This window comes from Ovis canadensis, chromosome 24 (assembly GCF_042477335.2).
Source record: "Ovis canadensis isolate MfBH-ARS-UI-01 breed Bighorn chromosome 24, ARS-UI_OviCan_v2, whole genome shotgun sequence".
NCBI lineage: Eukaryota > Metazoa > Chordata > Mammalia > Artiodactyla > Bovidae > Ovis > Ovis canadensis.
In genome coordinates this window covers 44,968,488-44,991,747 of record NC_091268.1, presented here as the reverse complement: position 1 = coordinate 44,991,747, position 23,260 = coordinate 44,968,488, and the positions used below count along the sequence as shown (strand labels likewise).

Sequence of the window (23,260 nt, the reverse complement as noted above, 5' to 3'; positions counted from 1 at the left end):
TTTACCTGAAGTTTTGCAAGTTTCTTTGCTCAATGGTTTATTAATATATATATATATATGTTTTTAATGAAACTGGAAAGAAAGACGTTTAATAACTGCTCATAGCCATGTCGGTTCACCATCTTAAACTATTTTTGTTCTCATTTTTGGATAGTGTTACCTTATGGCTCAAACGGAGGACCACTTAATAGATCAGCCAACCCTGTGAATTCATTCATATTTTGAACTAGATCATTAGACACTGTGTCAGCCCTAAACTGAGGAATTAGCTGAGAAGGCCAGGCAAGACAGTATTAGAAATCAACTAAGAATTGGTTATGGAGAGACATTCGGAAATGGCTCAAGGGGAGTCTCTATAGAAAGGAATGAGGAAAGGGTATCTAAGTGCCTGGGTTCTCCGAGTGTTCGACACTGCTCTGCTCAGAATTACGACATAAAAGCATCTTTGTAAATAGACCTGCAAAATCCAGTAGAGCCACGAGTTTTCTCTTTGCATCTGTTTCATGAATGGTACCACCCTTAATATAACAACCAGATTTCTGCCCTTTGTCTGTATTTGCTCAATTAAATTAAGGACCAGCTAACAAAATCATCTTCAGAGAAAGTTTAGCTGCTCTACTGGTAGCTCAGTTCACTTCCTCGGACACCATGCAGTGTCTTGGCATAAACATATTCCACAGAGAGCCCTAGATGTAAGCTGGAGAATACACCGATTTTTACTCTAGGGGTGGAATACTCTATTCAAAGAGGGTCAGAAAAGGAAAATGGTGAGAAGACCTAATTTTTAAACTGAAAACATTAAAGGGAAAATACCCACTTGGAGGCAGAGTGATAGAAATTGGAGTGTTTTGGTGTGATGTAATCACTCTGCTTCACACAGTGTACTGGGAGAGAGTCATTTCATATTATTCGTGACAGTGGGTAATGTATGAAGTGCTTAGTCTCCCCTGCTTTGGAGATTAGGATGTTACAAAGGGGAGTTACGATACAATGCACTCAAGTATCTAAAGCACAATTTTAGACCTAAAAGTAGTTTTAAATGAGAGCACTTGGTTTGCAATCACTGTTTAAGTGGATTTAGTTCAATATCAATTAGTCTGGAAAACTTCACTGCATCATCGAGGGGAGCAAAATGAAATAAAGACCAACAGAAAAAGTACATGCTTTGAAAACAGACCGGATTGTGAAATTACCAGTGGATTTCAGCCAGTACCTAGAAATAGCTCACATAAATACATTATTAGGGAAAGCTCGAATTATTCTTGTATTTTTGACATACTGTGCAACCATAAGGGTGGGACATCACTAGAATGTATCTCTATGGTGAGTACATTGTCAAAGTACATGGAACCAGAGCGATCGATTCTCCAGAAACGATACATTTTCAGGTGGAGGAAAAGATGTGTCTGCATTGTCTTCTGCTGTGTACTTCCTCCCTCCATTGTGTCCTCTGTAAACTATTAATTCAAGAAAATTCAGATTTGAAATTCAGAATCCTCCTTCTCCCTCCACTGAGTGGTCAGACTGACGTGTCCAGGGCTTGTCTCGAATAGCCTCCAGTGAGCTTATATCCGTCTTATAGGAAAACGGTGGCTCCATTGAAAGTGTACTCTGACTCATTTTATTTTCCCCTTCCACAAATGTTTGTCATCGTTTTAGACAATTTAAATTGTCCTTGGAACTGCCACTTAACCAGAACAACCTAATGAAGCAAAGACTGTGCATATATTTTCCCATTTCCTCAAAACTATTAAAAATCTAAAGTACTAATTGAGTTTTAATGATGTAAAATCTCGGAATCCATAAAGACTTGCTTCTTTTTGTCTTCCTTTTTTTCCCCTTTTTCCTTTTTTCTAATTAACTTGTAATTTTCTGGGCATCTTATTTGGCTCAGCACCCCCTCCTGTTTTTGATATGCATTAAAATCTCCAACCATTTAGGACTTCTATCTGATTTAACAATTAATAATTAGAAAAGCTCCCTTTCTAATGATGGCCTCATCTGGGACATCATTTGCTGGCTGATTGATTCTGAACTACTTTTAACTTTTTAAGTTAAGTATTCATGGCACATCTGTGTGATCATTTCATTGTGGCTTCTTATGACTAATGGCATCAAACTGAGATGACTTGGCTGGCTAATGTGGACGTCTTTCTGTGGGAAGGGAATGTGAATGTATCATTTGCCTCCTACTAAAATCTTTTCTCTCCCCCCCTCCACCTTTGGCCATAGCTCTTCCATTCTTATCCTCCTGCTGTATCGGGCATCCCCCCTATGATTCCGCCCACCGGCCCTTTTGGGTCACTGCAAGGAGCTTTTCAGCCGAAGGTAAGAAACCTCACAGCGAAAACACCACCTTGGAACTTGTAAGTGGAGCCTCGGGCTAAGGCGGGTGGGTAGTGTCCCATCCTCTTACCTGCCAGTGACTCATTTTTCCATCCAAATGGACCACTGGGATTAGAGTGTGAATATTTTCTTCTAGTCCATCTAGTTGTAAACCTCAGTCAGAATTTAATTTTTAATCTGTACTACCCATGTCATCTCAATTGAGCTAGGATTTCTTGTACTCTGTTAAAAAAAAAGAAACACTAGATATATATAATGTATTTTTTGTTTTTTCACCAAAACTGTGGACATAAGCTTCTGACCAGGAATTATATGAAATGTCAGATGTATGTGCATCAAGTTGTTTATCCGTGAGGATGTCCATGATTAGCAAAGATGCAAAGCTGAGCCTTGTTGATTGGAATAGAAGGGAAGGAAAAGATTCCAAACTAAAATCGTATCCTTTTCACTGTGTTCATTCTCCTTCATTTTGTTCCTCAGTCCCCTCTGTCTGCAGAGAGAGTCCACTTCCAGGTGGAGGGTAGTGCCTTCTTATTTTTTCCTCCCTTTCTGCCTTCTCTGAAGTTTCTGACCCCACTGCCAGGGTCAACTCCCCAAGGACAAGACTACCATCCTAGCATGAGATAAATTAACCTTTTGCCCTTTAGAGGGGCTTCCCTTGGTGGCTCAGATGGTAAAGAATCTGCCTGCAGTGTGGGAGAACTGGGATCCATCTCTGGCTCGGGAAGATCCCCTGGAGGAAGGCATGGCAACCCACTCCAGTATTCTTGCCTGGAGAATCCCATGGACAGAGGAGCCTGGCGGGCTATAGTCCATAGCGTCCCAAAGAGTTGGACATGACTGAGCAACTCAGACTGTTTCTTTCACCCGTTATAACAACAGAATTCTTTTCTACCTAGCCAGTGATACTCTCCTGCACTCAGTCTAGAGTGATCGCCGAGGGCCAAAACTAAGGCGTTAGTTCTCAGAATACTCTTCCTTTTTGTGACTGTACATCTATCACAGCTCCTGCTTGATTTTCAGAAATGTATTTCTTAGTTAGTAGCCATTCTCAGACTATAAAGCAGGAAATTTTGCTGTGTGATTCCGGTTTTCCTTCCATCTCATTTCAAAGATAAAACACAAATTTGGGGCCAGTGTCTCCCAGGATGAGCGCAGATTACACTAACAAAGGCATGCTGCCCTAAAATTAGAAAAGAAAGAAATTAGAAAGCATTAGGGGTGAGAATGGCTGCACCTTCAAAATCCCAGGGACCTGCATGGAATTGCAGCTCCTGTGCCAGGTCAGACCTCGGTGGGGCTTGAGGATGGCCATACACAACACCTCCCATCCTGGGACAAAACGATGGTGATTTTAAACTCCTTCCCCCCATCGGGCTCTTTAGTACCCTTTCAGAGCCTGGTCAGTCCCCTCCAGGTTATAAGAGCTCTCTCGTGCATCCCCAGCCAGACTGGTAGGTCACTTCATAAATTTCTTGATTTCCCTCACTCACAATTATCCAATCACACAGAAAACTACATCTGGGCAAGAAAGTCTCTCTCCTGGTGTTGAAATAGGCCTTTCCAGGCCATCTTACTGATTGAATATGTAGATTGCAGTTCATTAGCAGAGTTCTTCATATGTATGCAAATCAGGCTGTTAACAACTCTAGCTTAATTGTTAGCCCTACAGCAGCTGACTGCTTTTCTTTCTCCCATTCTTTTTTTCCCCCTTCTTGCAGGCGAGCTTGGTGCCTAAACTGAGGGCTCTTTATTTCCACACGAGTTAACTTCCTGGTGTGAAGGGATTCATAGAAGTTGTGATTTCTTAAATAAAATACCTGGTGAAAAATATTCTAAATCCTTTACCCACTAGAAAGTAGTGCCTTGTGCCTGCGATATAGGCTTTTTGTTGTTGTTCATTCAAAGGACAAAAGCCTATAGATAAGGTTGTTATCATTAACACCATTTAAGAATGGTGTTGGGAATGGGAAAGATGATGCAGAATTACTTTAGAAATCACATAACAGTAGGTCTGTGTGGTCCCCAAATTAGGTTCCCTTGTCTCAATCCCACCACCGATAATGAGTAATTACTGAATGTAATTCCTTGTTATCATCTGCCAGTTAAAATGTAGAGGTAGCCTAATGTCTGCGAAGCACACTCAGTTATTCTGATGAGAAGCACCTGGTCCCACAGGTTAGACTGATGTTCACTTAAGCATTTCTTGGACTGTGTGGTGATAAAGCAAAAAACCCACAGTGATGGGCTTGTGAAGGACACAGAAGATGGATTTCAGGGCCAGGCTCCCATCTCCGTCTCCCCTGTCTCTGCCCGGAAATGCCATCACTGGGACAGGACAGGCTTTGGTCAGCTCCCCTGGGGAACAGGGAGTGGGGAAGGGCCTCATGAAGAGCATCTGGGGTCTCAGAGGAAAATGGATCCGTCCACTTGTATTCCAGAATGGAACAACCAAAAAGGACACTTGAACGCGGTCATTTAGAAAGAAAGGAAGACTTGGTTTCATGTTCCATGTCATATGTTTCCTAAGCTGTGGTCTCATTACTTTGTAGACGTCCAACCCGATCGATGTTGCCACCCGACCTGGGACGGTCCCCCACACTCTTCTCCAAAAGGACCCGAGGGTAAGTGCGAGGTCGGGCTGGGTCCCAGGGTAACAAACAGCAGCTTGCATCCCCAGGACAGGCAGCCCAGTGGAGTGCCTCTTGCCTTTGCTCTTCCTTCTGTTTTGTGGAAGAAGATGCTAGTTGAGGGGCTTCCCTGGTGGCTCAAATGGTAAAGAATCTGCCTGCAGTGTAGGTGGCCCAGGTTCGATCCCTAGGTCGGAAAGATACCCTGGAGAAGGGAACGTTACCCACTGCAGTATTCTCGCCTGGAGAATTCCACGGACAGAGGAGCCTGGCCAGCTACATACAGTCCATAGGGTCACAAAGAGTTGAACACAACTGAGCGACCAACACTGAACACTTAACACTAGTTACTCCTAATGGAATGCCTCCTGCGGCCATGTGACGCCAGGGAGTGACTTTCCAAGGGGGAGAAAGGGTGGCTTATGGTCTAAGCCCAGGCTGGGACGGTCACTGACACTGAGCTGGCATAGTTTTCCCCCAACCAGCCTTCCCTGTTTCCATCTCCTAAAATCTCTCTCACACAAGCCATAAAACATTTTGAACGGAAAAAACACTAAGCGCTTGTCTTTCTGGAGCTCACCATACACACAGTGTTTCCGGCCACTCTACTTCTAACGTGGGAAGGAACCTTTTGTGCTCTGGAGCTAAATAAAATATCCATTACACTTCAGTTGTGTTATTTATTCATAACACAGACCAACTCAAAAAGAATCTGAAGTTACACAGCAGATATAATCTTGTCCCATTGATTGTTATCCATCGTCATAGTAGATGTGGGGAAAAAAGAATTAATTCTCACAATATTGTCTTTGTCCCCAGATAAGGGCAAAGGTTATCTGAAACTGATGACCAGAGTTAGGTAGATACGTAATGACTCAACTGTGTATTTGTATGAACTTTTGTGTAATGAACTTCATTTTATTTAATTACTCTTTATTGGAGTATAAAATGTGTAAAGTTCCTTTACAATGCTCTGTTATCTTCTACTGCACAGCAAGATGAATCAGCTTCACGTGTGTAATATATATACATCCCCCACTTTTGGGTTTCCTTCCCATTCAAGTCGCCACAGTCTATTAAGCAGAGTTCCTTGTGCTACAGTGTGTTCTCATTAGTCATCTATTTTATTTTCTTGAAAGTGTTATTTGCTTTTATTTAAATGTTAGATATTATTTTATTTCACTGAAGGTGTTAGTTATCTCTGACTCTTGGCGACCCAGTTAACTGTTGGCTGCCAGGCTCCTCTGTCCATGGAATTCTCCAGGCAAAACTACTGGAGTGGGTAGCCATTCCCTTCTCCAAGGGATCTATATTATACATAGTATCATTAGTGTGTATGTGTTGATCCCAGTCTCCCAGTTCCTCCCACTGTCCCCCCTTCCCCCTTTGGTATCCAAACATTTGTTCTCTCTTTCTGCTTTGCAAACAAGGTCATCTATATAGTGAACTTCTCTAAAATGTCTAATACCTCCAATGATAAATTATTAAAAATAGCCTATTTCTACTGTATAGTCTGGAAAGGACACGTCTCCCCAGTTGTTCTTAGTATCCAGCCATCTATAGTCTGAAGGCCGTCTCCCTTAGATGGTTAGCTGAGGTGGGGAGGGGCTGCTCAAGACAGTGTAACTCCTCAGATGTGTAATGTGAGCAAATCGTTTTGCTGGAGGGCAAATCGCTATTGATTAAACTTGTCCAGGGGCTCATCAGCGTAGATGCACCAAGGCTTGTGAGGTGGGGGAGGGGACGCTTGGCATTTTTGATAGTGTGAAAATGGGTTAATTATTCTCTAAAAGGGCTTCATTTAAAAGTAAAATTCTAACATTTTAATTTCCCCTCCTAATGAAGCACTACAAATTTGTTAATTAGAGCAATTGTTTGAGTGACAGGCATGTAACCAAGTTGTCATTTTCTCTTCACAGTTGACAGATCCTTTCAGACCTATGTTAAGGGTAAGAAAGCTTCTTCTAGAACTGTTTTGCAACCCCTGTTTGACTCCCCGAGGGTTAAAAATACAAATCCATTACAAGGAAACACACCATGGAAACGCCAGAGGAAAAGGTTGAAAAGACAGTGGTTGGGTTTTTCAGAGAGTGTGACTAAAAATGGCCTTCATGGTTTTCGCTTTGTGTGTTGCAGGAAGCCGGGCCATCAAGGTAAAGCCAACTGATAAAATTCAACTCAAGATTCTCTTGTTAGTTATGCAAAAGGTTTGACCCACAGAGACATAAGGGAAAAGCTGGAGCTAGGCTAAAATTAGGATTCATCTGAGTTCTCCTGTTTCTCTAGCACCTAGAAAACACATATCCAGGTCTCTTTATTTTGGCTGGTGGCTGCCTCTTTCTGCACCAAGTGATGTTGACTTGTCACAGCCATTTGCCTTTTTTCTCTGGTGCAGAAAAGGGCCACTAGGAGCACTGGTTGGTTCTGAGAGGTCTGGAGCCTGGCCAGCAGATAACCTCCGGGTGAATGCTGACTTCCCTGATGTATGTGGGAGGTGGGGAAGGGATGATGGATGGCAGATGAAGAGGGGTGGATAGTGGATTTCTTTACTTAACCCTTTTCTAGTGCATCTATTTCAGATAATTCAATTTCTCCAAAGGGGGAGAAAGGATGGTGTCATCACTTAGGCGATTTCAAATGACCCATAACGTCATTATATGAGAGCCGAGCTCAAACTTGGATTTTAGTATATATTTCAGCAAGTGAAAGTGACTTAATTTTCAGAAACAGCGCTTTAATATAGAAACCAGAAGCATCTGTTCTTTGCCCGAGTGGGAATGGGGCAGTGTTTCTTCTCATCCATCCTGTGGTTACTGAGCACGTGTTGGGAGCTCACAGGGGGCTGTTGTTCTTGTTCAATTGCTCAGTCATGTCTGACGCTGCAACCTCATGGATTGCAGCAGGCCGCGCCTCCCTGTCCTTCACTACCTGCCAGAGTTTGCTCACACTCATGTCCACTGAATCAGTGATGCCAGTGGGTAGAGTGTGTAGCGGGAATACAAGTGAAGCGGGACAAGGTGGTCCTGCCCCCTCAGGTGAGTCTGCAAGACAGGCTCGCAGCTGCTCCCTAGCTTAGAAAGCAAGACAGGAACTAGTTTGAGAGACTGGAGTTGACGTCCTCCCAGAGGGCGGGGCAGGCACACACTCTCTGCAGCGGCCTACAGAAGAGGAAAGGCATGAGTTCTCATCTCTTTCTTTTGTCTTCTGCTTGGAAATGAACAGTGCCGCCCAACATGAATGGGCAGTTGACTTTTAGTGAAGCTCTTGTGGGAACTGGGCTTCAGTGAAAATGTGTTGGCTTCCTTTGTTCTGCTTTGGTGGTGTTTTTTTTTTAAACAGTGTTGGGGGAGGTGACACAGGTTTTGTCCCCTCTCGTTTTCAAACTGGTTCACAGATATTCACTAATTAGCTCTTCTGAACAGCCAATCTGCATTATATAGCCTGGCCACATTTGTTCAGCAGGGCTTCGCTCCACCAGGCCTGCCAGCTGGCGCCAGAAAAGAGAGAGACAGAGGAGGCACAAAGTGGGGTTCGGGTTTTGCCACGTTATCCTTGGTAACCGGGGAGGTCCTGCTCAGGGCTGGTTTTCTGAGGAGTTGCCGCCAGCTCGGGCTCTTGTGGAAGGAGAGGTGCCGCCCGCCCAGGGAGGGGCTTCCTCCGGCCCAGGTCCTGGGCTGCAGCTGAGAGAAGGCCCTTGGAGGGGACAAAGCCCTCTTGTTTCATGGAAAAGAAAGCTTCTGCAGCCAAAATCTGCTGACAGCTCTGGGGAAATGGAAGGGTTGGGTTTTTTTTCCCCCTGAAAGTCTTCTTTCTGACCACGTTGCTCTTTTTTGTTCCAGAAACCAGGGAAGTGGTGCGCGATGCACGTTCACATTGCCTGGCAGATCTACCACCACCAACAGAAAGTCAAGGTCAGTCTTGCCTTCCTAGTCTTGGAGGGGGAGGTGGGCTATGGGTGTGTGATCTCCCGATCGAGGAAGCATTGAAACAGAGTCTAAAGACCCACAGGCAGGCAGGATCAAGTCCCTTGGAAAACCTATTCAGAAATCTTACTATTAATTGGGGAAAGCAGCAGCAAAATAACAAAACAGAAGCACACTGATAATATCCTGATTATTTTTTTAATGATTTTGTCATTTGATCTGAAGAGCTTAAATATAGATTAAATCCTGAAATAAAGGTTTGGGGAATCTAATTAGAGTGACCAGGTATTATTAGTATGGGAAATACTTAGGATCTAGGAGGAGGTGTACATGAAAAAGTTTTCTATATAAGTTGGTATATTCTTCCCACCACCACCCCTGCCCCCAACATTTATTAAAAAAAATTTTTCCATCATGGTGAATATAGGATAGTGAATATAGTTCCCTGTGTTATACAATAGGACCTTATTGTTATTCTTTTCATTTTATGGCTTTGAAAAATGATAATTTATGCCCTATATGATGTTACTGATTTAGGCATACATGGTACGTCCATTAGCAATTCATAGTATTAAAAATTCCTGTTCTAGAAGTGGTCTTTGGTTGGCAGTGACCTATCCAGTCTCTCCTTCATCCTCTTGATGACCAATGCCAGAAGTCCAACAACAGTCGGTGCTCGTGGGAACCACTGACTGGCTGGTTACCCTACCTGAACTCAGGAGGGTTTTCTTTGTTTTCATCAGACAGATGAATGCGTTCCATGCTTTACCAGGGTTTTATGATGATACAAGAAAGAGATACAGATCTTCTGCAGGTGACCAGAGAGGACATCACTGGTCAACTTAGGCACCAAAGTAACAGATAGATCCAGATTTTACAGTCTGGGTGTTTACAGTCTGTGTAACTGTACCAGTTAAGTAATTCCAATAACCTTCCATTGGAAGCTATTTTTTCATGAATAAGATTTTAGTTCCAACAGCATGTGGGGGGCCATCATCAGAATATAAAAAGAAGTCGGGAGAGCTAGTCATCTTAAGGGATTTTTTTTAGTGGTTAGATAATTTTTAAAAACCCAACATAGTTAGAAATGAAAACATCACCCTCAGTGAATGAGGTTGCAAAGTTATGTTGCTGCTGCTGCTAAGTCACTTTAGTTGTGTCCAACTCTGTGCAACCCCATAGATGGCAACCCATCAGGCTCCGCCGTCCCTGGGATTCTCCAGGCAAGAACGCTGGAGTGGGTTGCCATTTCCTTCTCCAGTGCATGAAAGAGAAAAGTGAATGTGAAGTCACTCAGTCATGTCCGACTCTTAGCAACCCCATGGACTGCAGCCTACCAGGGTCCTCCATCCATGGATTTTCCAGGCAGAGTACTGGAGTGGGGTGCCATTGCCCTCTCCGAAAGATATCTTGCTTTGGTGCCAAATACCTGCTCTTTCTCAGAATATCCCATCAGTGAGTTTTGTTCTCCTTAACATTAGTGTTAGGCAAGTTTAATTAGAAACCTTGTGGTTTAGCTTTGTTTAAGAAAATACGTGTATTTGGAAGAGCTAACTAGATTTTGATGCTTAGTTCAATTCACTTTTGTTCTAGATGATATGGTTAGCAGAACAGTGGGTAAAACACACCCTCCTTGTAACTCCTTTGGTTAAAAGCGATGAAGGATGTTAAAGGCGCCACTTCAGCATCTTCCTTTCCCCAAGAACGTCCCCAGCGACTCCCAACATTCATTATCCCAGTTCAATTAGGAAGACCTCTTGCACAGGAGATCACTGTTCATCTTCCCTTCAGAGCACATTCTCTGTAATCCCCAAGCTCCATTTTGCTTCATGGACCTAAGTTGTGGTTAATGGAACTGTGCTGTGTACTATGCAGTATTAGCACTGAATAATTTGGCAACCAAATTAGAGGAGGCAGCCGGAAGATTTTTATAGATTCATAGTGGATTAGCAGTGTTGGGGAGGAGAGAATGACTATTGCTTGACAGTGGGACTTTGATGAGAGATTCCTTGTCAACTTGTGCAGAAATGGCCTGGTGCCCTTTTCTCTGTGATGTTCATTTTACTTGTTGTTCTAGCCCTCACCAGCCACTTCTAGGGAAAGCCCAGCACCCGCAGGTTCTTGGCTGCTGCAGCCTCAGGGCTGCACTCGGTCCTGGAGTCTTGTTGCTCAGAGTTCAGTAGTGTGTACAGGAAAAATGGAGAATGTGCTGTCTGCCTCCCAGGGTGTTGCTGCTGGCTCGAGGGGTCTGGGTGGGTAAGACGGATGAGTGGGATTGCAGGAGGGTAAGGTTCAGCCACCAGGGAATGGCAAACCCTCTCATCTCTGATCCTCACACAAGCCAGATCAGATGTCTCTGTGTTGATGTTTTTGTGTGCTAGGACAGGGATTTACTCGTGGCAGAGCCTGATGGAGTTTGGGGTGGAGTGGGGCCAAAGGATAGTATCCGATGAGTCTGAGATGGGAAGGGGTCAGAAAGTGGGGAAGGCCTGGGAGGCTGGAGAGCTCAGAGGTGGCAGTGAGGCAGGGGGAGACTGGGAGCCTCAGACCCGGGTCAGGGGTCAGTGCTCATCAGGGGAGGTGTGAGGCCAACACGGAGAAGGCTATTGAGAATCACGAATGTGGGGGCGGCCTGGACCCATGCTCTAGGAGAGGCTGCCAGCATCCAGAGTGAGACCAGGGAAGGAAGCAGGAGGAAGACTGTGAGCCAGTTTCTGCAGCCTCCAAGAAAGGTGACCTCGGGGGTGGATACACTGATAGGAGGAAATAGAGTGACTGCAGTTGACGGCAAGGACTTCACAGCAAGAGAGGTTCTGGAAGGTTCACTGTCAGGCCTGATCTCTTCCTCAGATGATTGGGGTTACTGTACCCAAAGCCCCTATTAGTCACATTAATGTCCCTACTTTGTTTCTGTTTGTTTCTTTAAAAATAATGTAACAATGATCATTTGAAATTAGCTTGTAGGCATGCAAATATTTCTTCATAACTTTCAGCTACTAATGTACTGTGATCTGTTAGAGCACAGCTAAGAGTCATTAGACAATTAATTTACACAGCAGATTATTCATGCTGAATTGCCAATAAAATGAGCTTTAGAATACTATCATTTAAAAACTTGCAGCAAATCAGAAACCACTTCAGGGTGGTGGTGGTTCAAGGAGCTAGGATGTGGTTCTAAGCCTCAAACCGTGTACCCTCAAAGACAGAGCGGGAGCTTTGCCCCTCAGCATTTCTGCTGTGAGCCACAGGCCCTCTGAGGCAGGCCTGCTTTTCTGGCCTTTGAGGGCTACATGGTCTGTGGCTTGCTGTGTTCCCTCAGCAGGTGTAGACTTGAGCCTGACCAGGGCCCGAGCCTGAATGCACTGTTCAGAGCTGACTCTCAGTCTCCTCATTATCTTTCTTCCCCACTGTTTCTCTTGGGCTTCCATCCTTTCCTCCTTGCACCCTCCCTTGGTGCTGTAGAAGCAGATGCAGTCGGATCCACACAAGCTGGACTTTGGCCTGAAGCCTGAGTTCCTGAGCCGTCCTCCGGGCCCCAGCCTCTTTGGAGCCATCCACCATCCCCACGACCTGGCACGGCCTTCAACTTTGTTCTCTGCCGCCGGTAAGTTCAGAGGGGCAGGGGTGAGCTGGGAATGGTAGCTCTCAGCTAGCTAGATGAGTGATGACTGAACTCTGGTCCGCTGTTCAGTCACTCCCTCGAAACAGCAGTTGACGCCACTTTGCAAGGCAGCATCACAGCACATCTCCAGAGATGGACTGTCCTCCATGGACGCTCCCACTTCCATGAAAGAAGGGAAGAAACCCTCTCTCCCTTCAGGGACTCATGTTGCTTCGGCATTAAACCACTGTAATTCACAAGTGTGTCAGATGCTATTGAGAAAGATCAAGAGAGCTTGCAAGGGTAGATCCAAAGAAAACAATGCCGCTGGCCCCGCCCGCAGAGTAATCAGGGGTTTTGCACCTTGATGCTCGGTTATGCCCTGTGAGGATCTGAGGATAAACAGATTCAATGAAGGTAGCTGCCACTGGTGTGGTCTGTGACAGAGAGGGTGAATTGGTTGGTGGCTGGTTTTCTCTGCTGCAGAACTTAACATTCTTGCCTGGTTGGTTGTAATGATGCAGGAGATTTAGGGGACAGCATGTAAACCCCCCGGGAGATCATTTATTAGCCTCTGAGAGTACACACTCCCAGGTGCCTCTTAGGTGTGCCAGAGTGGGTCCCTGCCCAGTCCTGCTCCAGGAACATGCAGACGAAGGCAGCGGCCGTCAGGAGTAATAGGTAGAAGAGAGCCACCCTACTGCTATCAAAGTCTTTCCTAAAACTACCTTCAGCGCATGGTGCCTGGCCCAGGGCTCCCCTGGGTCATGGTCATAAGTGCTAATGGTGAGCGCATCCTAATGGTTGGCCCCATCACCTCCTACCCACTATGCAGGATAGAATTTCTTTCTCTGGACATGCATATTCAAGCGGCTCCCTGTTTCTAGTCCTTAGCGAGGAAGTTTGACATCCATCCTCCCTGCCGCCTTCCTAGGCTTTTTATTCTAAGACTTGTTTTTGGTGGACCCAAGGCTCTTCTGTTCAGGAAGAAAGAAATACCCACACACTGCAAGAGACCATCATTCTAATGGGCTTTGTCCCCAAAGCAAGGGGACTGCACCCTTGAGGGCAGATGGAATTTGCTAAGGTCTTAGGTTTCTGTCATTTCTGTTGAGGGATAGGTTCAAAGGCTGGTTACCATGGCATCTAGGCCCTGAGACAGGGCTACGTGAAGAAGACTTTTTGGACAGAAACAGAGAGGTTTCTTCCTGGCTTCCGTTTGAGCCCAGCAGACGAATTGGCTTCTTTTGCTTTGATAATTCTGGAACTCTGGGACACCCCTGGGGACCCTGGGCTGAGCAAAGCTCTGATTTTCTTCGAAGCATTAATTAGCTTGTACTACACAGACAGTGTGCGGGCAAATTGTTATTTAGCTGGCAACACTGTCAAGGGCTAATGAACACGCTGGGCTGTATTCACTCTGTGGAGGTGGGCGTCATACTTGCACTTTCTGAGTGGAGAATGCGTCACCATTGAGGGCTGAACAGAGGACCCCTCCGGCGCCTTCTGCTGCCGAGATGCCGCGGCTCTGTGCTTCCCTCCACACCCTGGGCCCACAGGACCCTTCCAGGCTGGGGAAGAAAAACGCAAAACAGAAATTAATAGGGTGTTAAAGCATCAACCCTCCTCCACTTAATCTATGTTCCTGAAGGAATTTATACTTGACTTATAGGAACTTAGTCAAAAGCAAGGGATTCTTGAAACAGTTACTAGTAAATCCATTTCCACCCTGTTTATACTTCCATTCTGAAGGGTAATCTTCTCTAGCATAAGCAATATTGAAATTTTCCCAAAATGAGTATTTGGTGAAACTTTCAACTGGTAAGTATAAAAGTAGACATACTTGTTACATTCAGCCACTTTGATCTTACTGTTGGGCACTGCTGCTGCTAAGTCACTTCAGTCGTGTCCGACTCTGTGCGACCCCATAGATGGCAGCCCACCAGGCTCTGCCATCCCTGGGATTCTCCAGGCAAGAACACTGGAGTGGGTTGCCATTTCCTTCTCCAATGCAGGAAAGTGAAAGTGAAGTTGCTCAGTTGTGTCAGACTCTTGGTGACCCCATGACCTGCAGCCTACCAGACTCCTCCGTCCATGGGATTTTCCAGGCAAGAGTACTGGAGTGGGCTGCCAGTGCCTTCTCCTACTGTTGGACACTTGTGCCTGAAATAAACTAAGGGGGCTTCTTCAGATGACCTTGGCCTACCTTCTGTTTAGAGTCAGGCCTGCCACCCAGAGAACTTGCCTCCTTAGCTGCACATCGACACACATGCCAGGTGGATGCCCTCAGCTTTTGGAAATCTCATCCTTCCCGAATTCACATGTGCACACTGTCTTTCTCTTCCTTCAAAAGAAGGATTTGAGGCTTCCTATGTGGCTCAGTGATAAAGAATCCACCTGCCAACGCAGGAGATGTGGGTTTGATCCCCGGGTCAGGAAGATCCCCTGGAGGAGAAAATGACAACCCACTCCAGTATTCCTGCCTGGACAATTTCACGGACAGAGGAACCTGGTCAGGCTACAGTGCATGGGGTCTCAAAGAGTCGAACACGACTTAGCGAGTAAACAACAGCAACAGAGGATCGAGGCCAGATATAAAGGAGAGGAAAGGGAAAACCAAAGAAAGAGAGCACTAAGGGAGACCCGAGTTCCCTGGCAGCCGAACCAAAGAGTAACAGGAGGCTGTAGGGTGATCGGTGTCCAGGAGCAAGTGAAGAAACCAGCTTTTCCTGGCACTGAAGATTGAGACTGGAGGCCTCCGCCTCCCACGGCCTGACACAACTCTCAGTGCATTTCGTAGGGTCTGGCTTTAGCATCTCCTTCCATGCACGTCCATGACGGCTAACATGATCTCAGGAAAAGGGATTGTGCAGAAGCCCAAGCAACGCAACCCAGGGTCCAGCTCTGTGGTGGCCGCTTCTGCGCCCAGATTAGACGTTGTCTCTCAGAGTGAAAGCCTCACCCCCAAGAGGTGTCTCTCAACAAGGGAGCACGGGGCCAGATGGTGCCCCGGAGAGACCGGGTGCATGTGGCTCCTAGTCCACCAGTCAAGAACCTTGCTTCCCATTTTTCACCAGGCCTTTCTCCAAACGTACGTGGCAGTAGAAGCGCCTGCCCCACTGGCGGTGTTTCTCCGCGTCTGCGGTACTGGGCATCGGCATCGGTGAAAGGAATACCTGTCTTCGGTAGCGGGCAGCCCAGCCAGGAAAGAGAAGCGGCGTTGAATTACTTTCCGCCTCCTGACAAGCATGTTTCTCTTTCCCCGAGTGTCGCCCAAGTGGACTTCAGCTGTGTTCTTACGTTACATACTCCCTGCAGGGGTCTTAGGGGACCAGAAGCCAGTGGCGTTGTATTGGGTTGGCCAAAAAGTTCATTCCGGGTTTTCCATAAGAATCCATTGACCCTTTTGCCAGCGCCAGGGAAGTGGGCTTCCTCTGAAATCTAACTGCTGTGTCTGGCTCTGCAGGTGCTGCACACCCAGCTGGGACCCCGTTTGGGCCGCCCCCCCATCACAGCGGCTTCCTTAGCCCTGCCGCCCACCTCGGTGAGTTGTGTCCATCATTCACGGGCGTTGACATGTGTATCTCAGGAAACCTGCGTTCCTGCTGCAGACCACTGTCTGGCTAGCGGGCCGTAGTCCTAGACAGGTCACTTACCAGCAGGAGATGGAGGTGACCTCGGAGATGTTTGAATCCAGGCCATCCATCTCTAGGAGTTCAGCGCCTCTTACACGGGGCTCTTCAAATAGGAGATCTGTGTGCAGTTGTGGTTCTGTGTGGAGTTACTCAGGGTGCAGAGGATGAAAGCCCTGGGACCTCAGGGAATCCACGTGTACAGCAGCCTGTCCCCACTGATGGGAGAAGACAGTGAACTCTTGCCCATATAAGGGCACCCCTGGAGGTGGAGAGAAAGACACCGTGATGTAATGTAGGGATAGTATCTCTTATTTTTTAATCATTTCACAGCCCAATTCATATATCTCTTCCTAGTAAAGGGGCTTTATTCGTGGCCTTTATTTATTTGATATTTTCACACGTGTGCCAGCACATGCGGGCAGTGGTACACCCAACCACAGGCTGTAGGATATGTGTGACCTCAGCATTCCATTGGGAGACTTTAAGCTGCTATCTTAACTTCTGTTCTGTCAGAGCTTACAGGGCATTTCCTGAGAGGAGGAGAGACAGGCAGGGAGGCATGTGAGCACACTGTGGCTTGAGTAATGTTCCCCACCCAGCAGAAGAGAGATGGGGGTCCCGAGGTTAAGACTCTGAGCTTCCACTGCAGCAAGGTGTGGGTTTGACTCCTGGCCAGGCAATGAGGATCCCACACGTATGCAGCACACTGCAGCCAAAAAGAGCACGGCACAGTTCCAGGAACTAGCCCCCACAGATACTTTGCCAACCCAATGCCCACATCCAAAAGGATGAAACACCCTTTGGATAATCTGGTGGGAGAAGTGAGACAGATTGGGTCTGAGTATACACGTGGCAAGGGGCCCCCACTGCCTTCCCAGGAATCTGCGCTGCCTCACTCAGCGGAGTCCTACAGCCATGCCCTTCTTCCCAATCTCGTCTGCAGAGCCTTTTAATCGGCCGTCTACATTCACGGGCCTGGCAGCGGTTGGTGGCAATGCCTTCGGGGGACTTGGAAATCCTTCAGTTAGTGAGTACCTCTAACTTTTTACAATCCACCTTTAAACTGTCTCCTCTGATCTGTCGATGGCTTGAGACCTTTCTAGATGAAAGGAACCATGCTCTTGGGAAATAAATTTAGGTTATATCATTGCCAAAGCAAGCCCAGTCAGTGGAGTCAGGTCTAAACCAACCTCTAGCATGCTGTTGACATATGCTCCTGAAGGTCAGGAAAGGTGATCGGTTGAACACCACAGAGTTTGCTAAAGTTCATAATTTCATCCTATTCTATCTCTAGCCACCCAGATTTTAGCCACAGCATTCATTAGACGTGGGCTTCCCTGGTGGCTCAGTGGTAAAGAATCTGCCTGCACTGCAGGAGACCCAGGTTTGATCCCTGAGTGGAAAAGATCCCCTGGAGAAGGGAATAGCAATCCACTCCAGTATTCTTGCCTGGAGAATCCCATGGACAGAGACCTGGTGGGATATAGTCCACGGGGTGGCAAAGAGTCAGACACAACATAGCAACTAAACCACCTCCACCGCCCCCATTAGACGTGAAGACAGTCTTTAAATTTCACCTCGCTTCAGTGGAAGTGAGAAAACACAGTGAAGCATAGGAAACCATACCAGGCTCAGGACAGCCCAGAGAGGGCAACATCCAGGAAGACTGTAATTTTCCACCACTGAGAAGTCAAGGGACTTCCCAGGTAATCCAGCGGCTAAGACTTCACCTTCCAATGCAGGGCAGGGCTGTGGAGTCAATACCTGGGGGGGCAAACATCAAAACATAGAGCAGAAACAGTATTGTAACAAATTCAGTAATGACTTTACAGAGAAAAGGAGTCTGTCTAAAGTAGGAAGGGAGTTGCAACTCCTCCGGTTCTAAACGCCCTTTGGCCACTCAGTATCAGCTTGTCCTGCCCACATGTCCTGCCCGCCTCTGCAGGAGACTTGAGAGGCAGCTCCGTCCCAGGTCCTCGGAGCCTGGAGACCCTCCGTGTCTGTTTAGATCAGGACCCTGTCTGGCCTCTGCTGATGCTGGTTTTGGTCGCTGAGGCTGTGGACAGGGCAGCAGTCGTGTTACAGTAACAGGGCCATGGTGGGCAGGAAAGAACCGCAGATCATACTCTGAGCAGAGCTGTTAACCCGAGTTCCACCATCCACGTCCGCCCTCCTGCATGCTCGGGACCTCTGCGTGCGCCTGCCAGGCTGAGACCCTTTCCTTTCTAATCTACCCCCTCTCCACCCCTGTCTGCCCCTTTGCCTTTGGTTAGAAAAAAAAGCAAGAAAGGCTGTGAGCTTACTTAACCTGTCCAGTGTAGGACGCGTTCCTCTAATGAATCTGTTGGTCTCCTTTCCTTTTCCAGCTCCCAATAATATGTATTCCTTTTAACTCTGAATGCTGTTAGAGCTTTTGGTAAGTACCCTCATCGCGGCGGACAGACAATTTCTCTGAAACCTTTTTTGTTCTCCACTTCGCCATTTCAGCACCCAACTCAGTGTTCGGCCACAAGGATGGCCCCAGTGTGCAGAGCTTTAGCAGCCCTCACGAGCCCTGGAACCGGCTGCACCGAACGCCTCCGTCGTTCCCGACCCCTCCGCCCTGGCTGAAGCCAGGCGAGCTGGAGCGTAGCGCGCCCACTGCAGCTCATGACAGAGATAGAGATGTAGATAAACGAGACTCCTCCGTTAGTAAAGATGACAAAGAAAGGTACGCAAAGAACCCGCTCTCAAGTCCCGATGGGGGAGCCCCCTCTGTGCTAAGTACCGGCCCCCCACCGTCCCCCGACCCCTGACCCCCCGGCCCAGCCTCGAGCTTCAGCTGTAGTCTCGGCCCCTCATGCAGCCGGGACGGCGCCCCCGACCCTCCTCCCCCCAACCACCGCCATGCCCTGAGCCCAGCGACCCTTGTCCCTCCGGCCCCACAGGGCCTCCTGACCACAGGCCAGCATCGCACTTCTAGGTCCAGTACAAAGCGAGCGAGTCCCGGCTCAGCAGCAGAGTCCACACCCAGCACCCCCCGTGAGCCCTAGTGTCTCCAAACAGAAACCGCTCTCGAAAAGGTAGTGAGTTGGAGCCTGGACCAGACACACACAGCATGAATCAACACCATATTTGCTTTCAAGTTCGTGCAGTCCATTGACTCATCCATAGGTTTTTCGCTCTCTCTCTCCCCCTTTTCTTTTTGTTTTCTGTTAGAAAGCCATGTTTTGCATCGTCACATCATATTTTTCTCAAATTTTGTTCAAATTCAAATCCTGGGCTCACAGATGACCGCTAAGATTTTGCTAACCCAAATTCAAAGAATCCCCACCAAGCAATTTGGGTTTCATGTCACCAGTGGATAATTTATTTTACTAACCGTTTTTATCTCCTTACGTGGTAGTCCATGCCTCAAAAAGAAGTAGCCTTAAAGAGGAAAAACATCTTCTGAGTATTTTTTCTGAAGAATGTCATAAGCATTCTTGACAAGGCCTTCCTCCTGCCTGCCTCCCTTTCTTGAGGGTATTTTCAATCTGAATGAACTAGCAAGGACTATATGAGATACAGCTGACACAAAATACTTAATAATACTTCCCTTTGGGAACTGAAGTTTCCAGTTCAATCCAAATCTTTTGGTTTTGTTTTTCTTGACTGTATATTGTGTGCGTGCGTGTGTGGGTGTATGTACGTGCTTTGTAGCGATCGAAAACAATTTAACTTCGGAGGCTCTAAATGCAGCAGGTTAAGTAGCTATTGCACCATAGACCATCATGTTAAGTGACTCCTTCCTTATATTTTTCCTCAGGAGAGCGTGGTAAAAATCTCTCAGCCAGTGGGAGGGCCATATGGACATCATGACATACAGCTCTGAGCTGCCAGAGCAGCAGGCCCTGTAGGGGCCTCCCCTAGACCAGGAGCTCTCTGGATCAGCAGGCCCCAGCCATTGTGGCACAAGGGACCGATTTTGGGGAAGACCGTCCCTCTGTGGACCGGGGGCAAGCAGGCAGAGAGGCTCTCAGTTCTGTCTGCCACTCACCTCCCGCTCCGCCGCCCTGTTCCTGACAGGCCACAGATGGAGGGGTGCCAACTCCCAGCTTGCGGGGGAACCCCTGCTCTAGACGGCCTGTCAGTGAAGAAAGGGTAGGACTTGGCAGCTCACCTTTCTCCATTTTTCTAGACAGACTCACAGTGGCCTTTTGGATGAAAGTTAGGAAATTCAAATACACTTTTCTTTATCTTACCTCTTAAAGATGCTCTTCTTCTTAGCCTCTGCACATTGTCTAGAAGCAAAACCTTATAGGGGCAGCCTTAATTCTCTCTGCAGGGCACCCTCACCCTCTGGGCCCCCCAGGCCTCCTGCTCCCCCCAGCCCTTTCTGTCTGAGGCCATCCCTAGAAACCCCGACTCCTGCTCTCAGCTCCCTGCGTTCTCCCTCTCTTTCCTCTGTCGCTTCCCATTGTGTGCTGTGTATTCTTAAACCCCCACCCAAGACAGGCCTCTCAAGTTCTTCCACACTTCAGTTCAGACGGAACTGGCTGCCCACCAGCCCCTTGGCTTTCGTGTCTCTGGACCTGCTTCTTCTCGTGTCGGAGCCTGGCTTCTTCTTCCTAAGGCAGAAGTGCTTTGTGCAACCCCAGTGTCCTGAAACTGATTTCCTTTCGAGCCCCTCGGGGGCTTCATCTTGGTTTCCCCATACTTGCTGCCTTTACTGTGAAACCAGCCCTTCTTCTTGCTGTCAGGAGAGAGATTTTCCCATGATCCTCAGGTCGTGCTCTCTTGCGGCTCAGAATTGCAGTGTTGGAACTTGATTCTTCATCCTGAGAATCTAGACAGGCGGCGCGTGGCCACATCACTGACCTCATTGGGCTGTTCAGGTTTCTGAAAGTTCTTCCTCCCGGTCTTGATTCAGGTCGGTGCCTCTTACATACACAGTTTATGCCCCCTCACACTCTCCCACCCCTCATCCCTCGGGCTTCACCCCTCAAGCCTCCTCTGGAGTCTAGGCCAGTCAGGTCAGGGTGGCCGGCTGGGCCTCACCTCGGGCACGGCGGCCCCCCGCGGGGCGAGGGAGCTGAGCCCGCCCGGCCTCTTAAGCCATCTCATCAGCCGGCCGGCAGCCCAGCTCACCTGCCTCCCCGTGTCCCATCTTCTCCGCAGGGAAAGCGTCGAGAAGAGACACTCCAGCCACCCCTCTCCAGCCCCCGTCCTCCCGGTGAGCACCCTGGGACACGGCCGCAGCTCCGGCGAGCAGATCAGGGGGCATTTGAGCACCGAGGCTCGCGAGAAAGACAAGTGCAAGGACAGGGAGCGGGAGCACTCGGAATCGCGCAAGGACCTGGGCGCCGACGAGCACAAGGCGAAGGAGGGCCCCCTGGCCGAGAAGGACGGCCACGGCCACGAGGGCCGCGCCGCGGGCGAGGAGGCCAAGCAGCTGGCCCGGGTGCCATCACCCTACGCGCGGGCGCCCACGACCGACAGCGCCCGGCCGGGCAGCGCTGCCAGCCGGGATGCCGAGCCGCGCAAGGGCGAGCCGGCCTACGAGAACCCCAAGAAGAGCGCCGAGGTCAAGGTCAAGGAGGAGCGCAAGGAGGACCACGACCTGCCCCCCGAGGCCCCGCCGACCCATCGGTCCTCGGAGCCACCGCCCCCGCCGCCGCCACCCAGCTCCTCGGCCGGCGTGCACCCGGGGCCCCTAGCCTCCATGCCCGTGGCCGTGGGGATGCCCGGGATCCACCCCATGAACAGCATCAGCGGCCTGGACAGGACTCGCATGATGACGCCCTTCATGGGCCTCAGCCCCATTCCGGGCGGGGAGCGCTTCCCGTACCCTTCCTTCCACTGGGACCCCATCCGGGACCCCCTGAGGGACCCCTACCGGGAACTGGACATTCACCGCAGAGACCCGCTGGGCAGGGACTTCCTGCTGAGGAACGACCCTCTGCACCGGCTCTCGACGCCCCGGCTGTACGAAGCCGACCGCTCATTCCGGGACCGGGAGCCGCACGACTACAACCACCACCACCACCACCACCACCACCACCCGCTGGCGGTGGACCCGCGGCGGGAGCACGAGCGCGGGGCGCACCTGGACGAGCGCGAGCGCCTGCACGTGCTCCGCGAGGACTACGAGCACCCGCGACTGCACCCTGTGCACCCGGCCTCCCTGGACGGCCACCTGCCGCACCCCGGGCTGCTCACACCGGGGCTGCCGAGCATGCACTACCCGCGCATCAGCCCCACGGCGGGCCACCAGAACGGACTGCTCAACAAGACGCCCCCGACGGCGGCGCTGAGCGCACCTCCCCCGCTCATCTCCACGCTGGGGGGCCGCCCCGTGTCCCCCCGCAGGACTACGCCCCTGTCCGCCGAGATCAGGGAGCGGCCTCCCTCCCACACGCTGAAGGACATCGAAGCCCGGTAAGGAGTGGACAGGACGCCCGGCGGGACACAGGGGCCCGCGGGCCGCGCAGCGCCGGACTTGCAGGCCTGCCCTCCGCGCGCGCTGGCGTCTCCAGTGCGGGTGGGGAGCCCCCAGCGCCTCCCTGTGTATAAAAAGAAATTGTGTATAGACTCGGTGCAGATTTTGAAATGTTTTTTGTATATTCTCTGTTGAAATTTTCCAGATCTTTTAGCCGATTCATACGTTCTTATGTCTCCCCACTCTTTTGGTTTGTCGTATAAAACTTTTTTTGATTTGAACCAAAACAGTGAAGATGACCACACACACACCGTCGCGGTGATAATTGGGGGGTGGGGGGAAGCAGACAAGAGTCCACACCGTCCATTGTGCAGAGATCTTTGGGGTGAGAAGGGAAGGCCGTGTACATAGTTATGTAAAGAAAAGGGGGGGGGGGCGCTTGTTGCTTCATGAGCTAATGGTTCATATATGCAAAAGGGTAAGATGAAAGCTTTACTTTGTACAGATGTAAATAGATAAAGATTAAGTAACATAATACATTAATACTTCTTAAAATGTGCTATTTGCAGACTTAATATCAGCGAGCACAGCCAGCTTCGGCTGTGTTCCCCATGTATTGTTCTAGACAGCTAAACCCTTCAACTATGCAATGAATGTTAGGGCTTTTCACAAAAGCCCGCCTAACTCAAAGGAGCCTTTTCAAGTCCATTTACAACATACTTAAG

At 48.8% G+C, this 23,260-nt stretch overlaps 1 protein-coding gene across 2 annotated transcripts in view; it reads left to right on the top strand.

Moving 5' to 3' along the window:
• The window catches only part of AUTS2 (activator of transcription and developmental regulator AUTS2), a 1,204,224-nt gene extending 1,181,532 nt beyond the window's left edge, over positions 1 to 22,692 (top strand). For both annotated transcript variants that reach the window (XM_069570963.1, XM_069570962.1), the window contains 9 exons: positions 2,233 to 2,328; positions 4,899 to 4,970; positions 6,896 to 6,925; positions 8,816 to 8,887; positions 12,362 to 12,503; positions 15,967 to 16,044; positions 17,079 to 17,162; positions 18,623 to 18,845; positions 21,275 to 22,692. In XM_069570963.1, the coding sequence (XP_069427064.1) occupies positions 2,233 to 2,328; positions 4,899 to 4,970; positions 6,896 to 6,925; positions 8,816 to 8,887; positions 12,362 to 12,503; positions 15,967 to 16,044; positions 17,079 to 17,162; positions 18,623 to 18,845; positions 21,275 to 22,538 (2,061 nt within the window). In that variant the 3' untranslated portion in view covers positions 22,539 to 22,692. The remainder of the gene's footprint in view (positions 1 to 2,232; positions 2,329 to 4,898; positions 4,971 to 6,895; positions 6,926 to 8,815; positions 8,888 to 12,361; positions 12,504 to 15,966; positions 16,045 to 17,078; positions 17,163 to 18,622; positions 18,846 to 21,274) is intronic.
• The last annotated feature ends 568 nt before the right edge of the window (positions 22,693 to 23,260 follow it).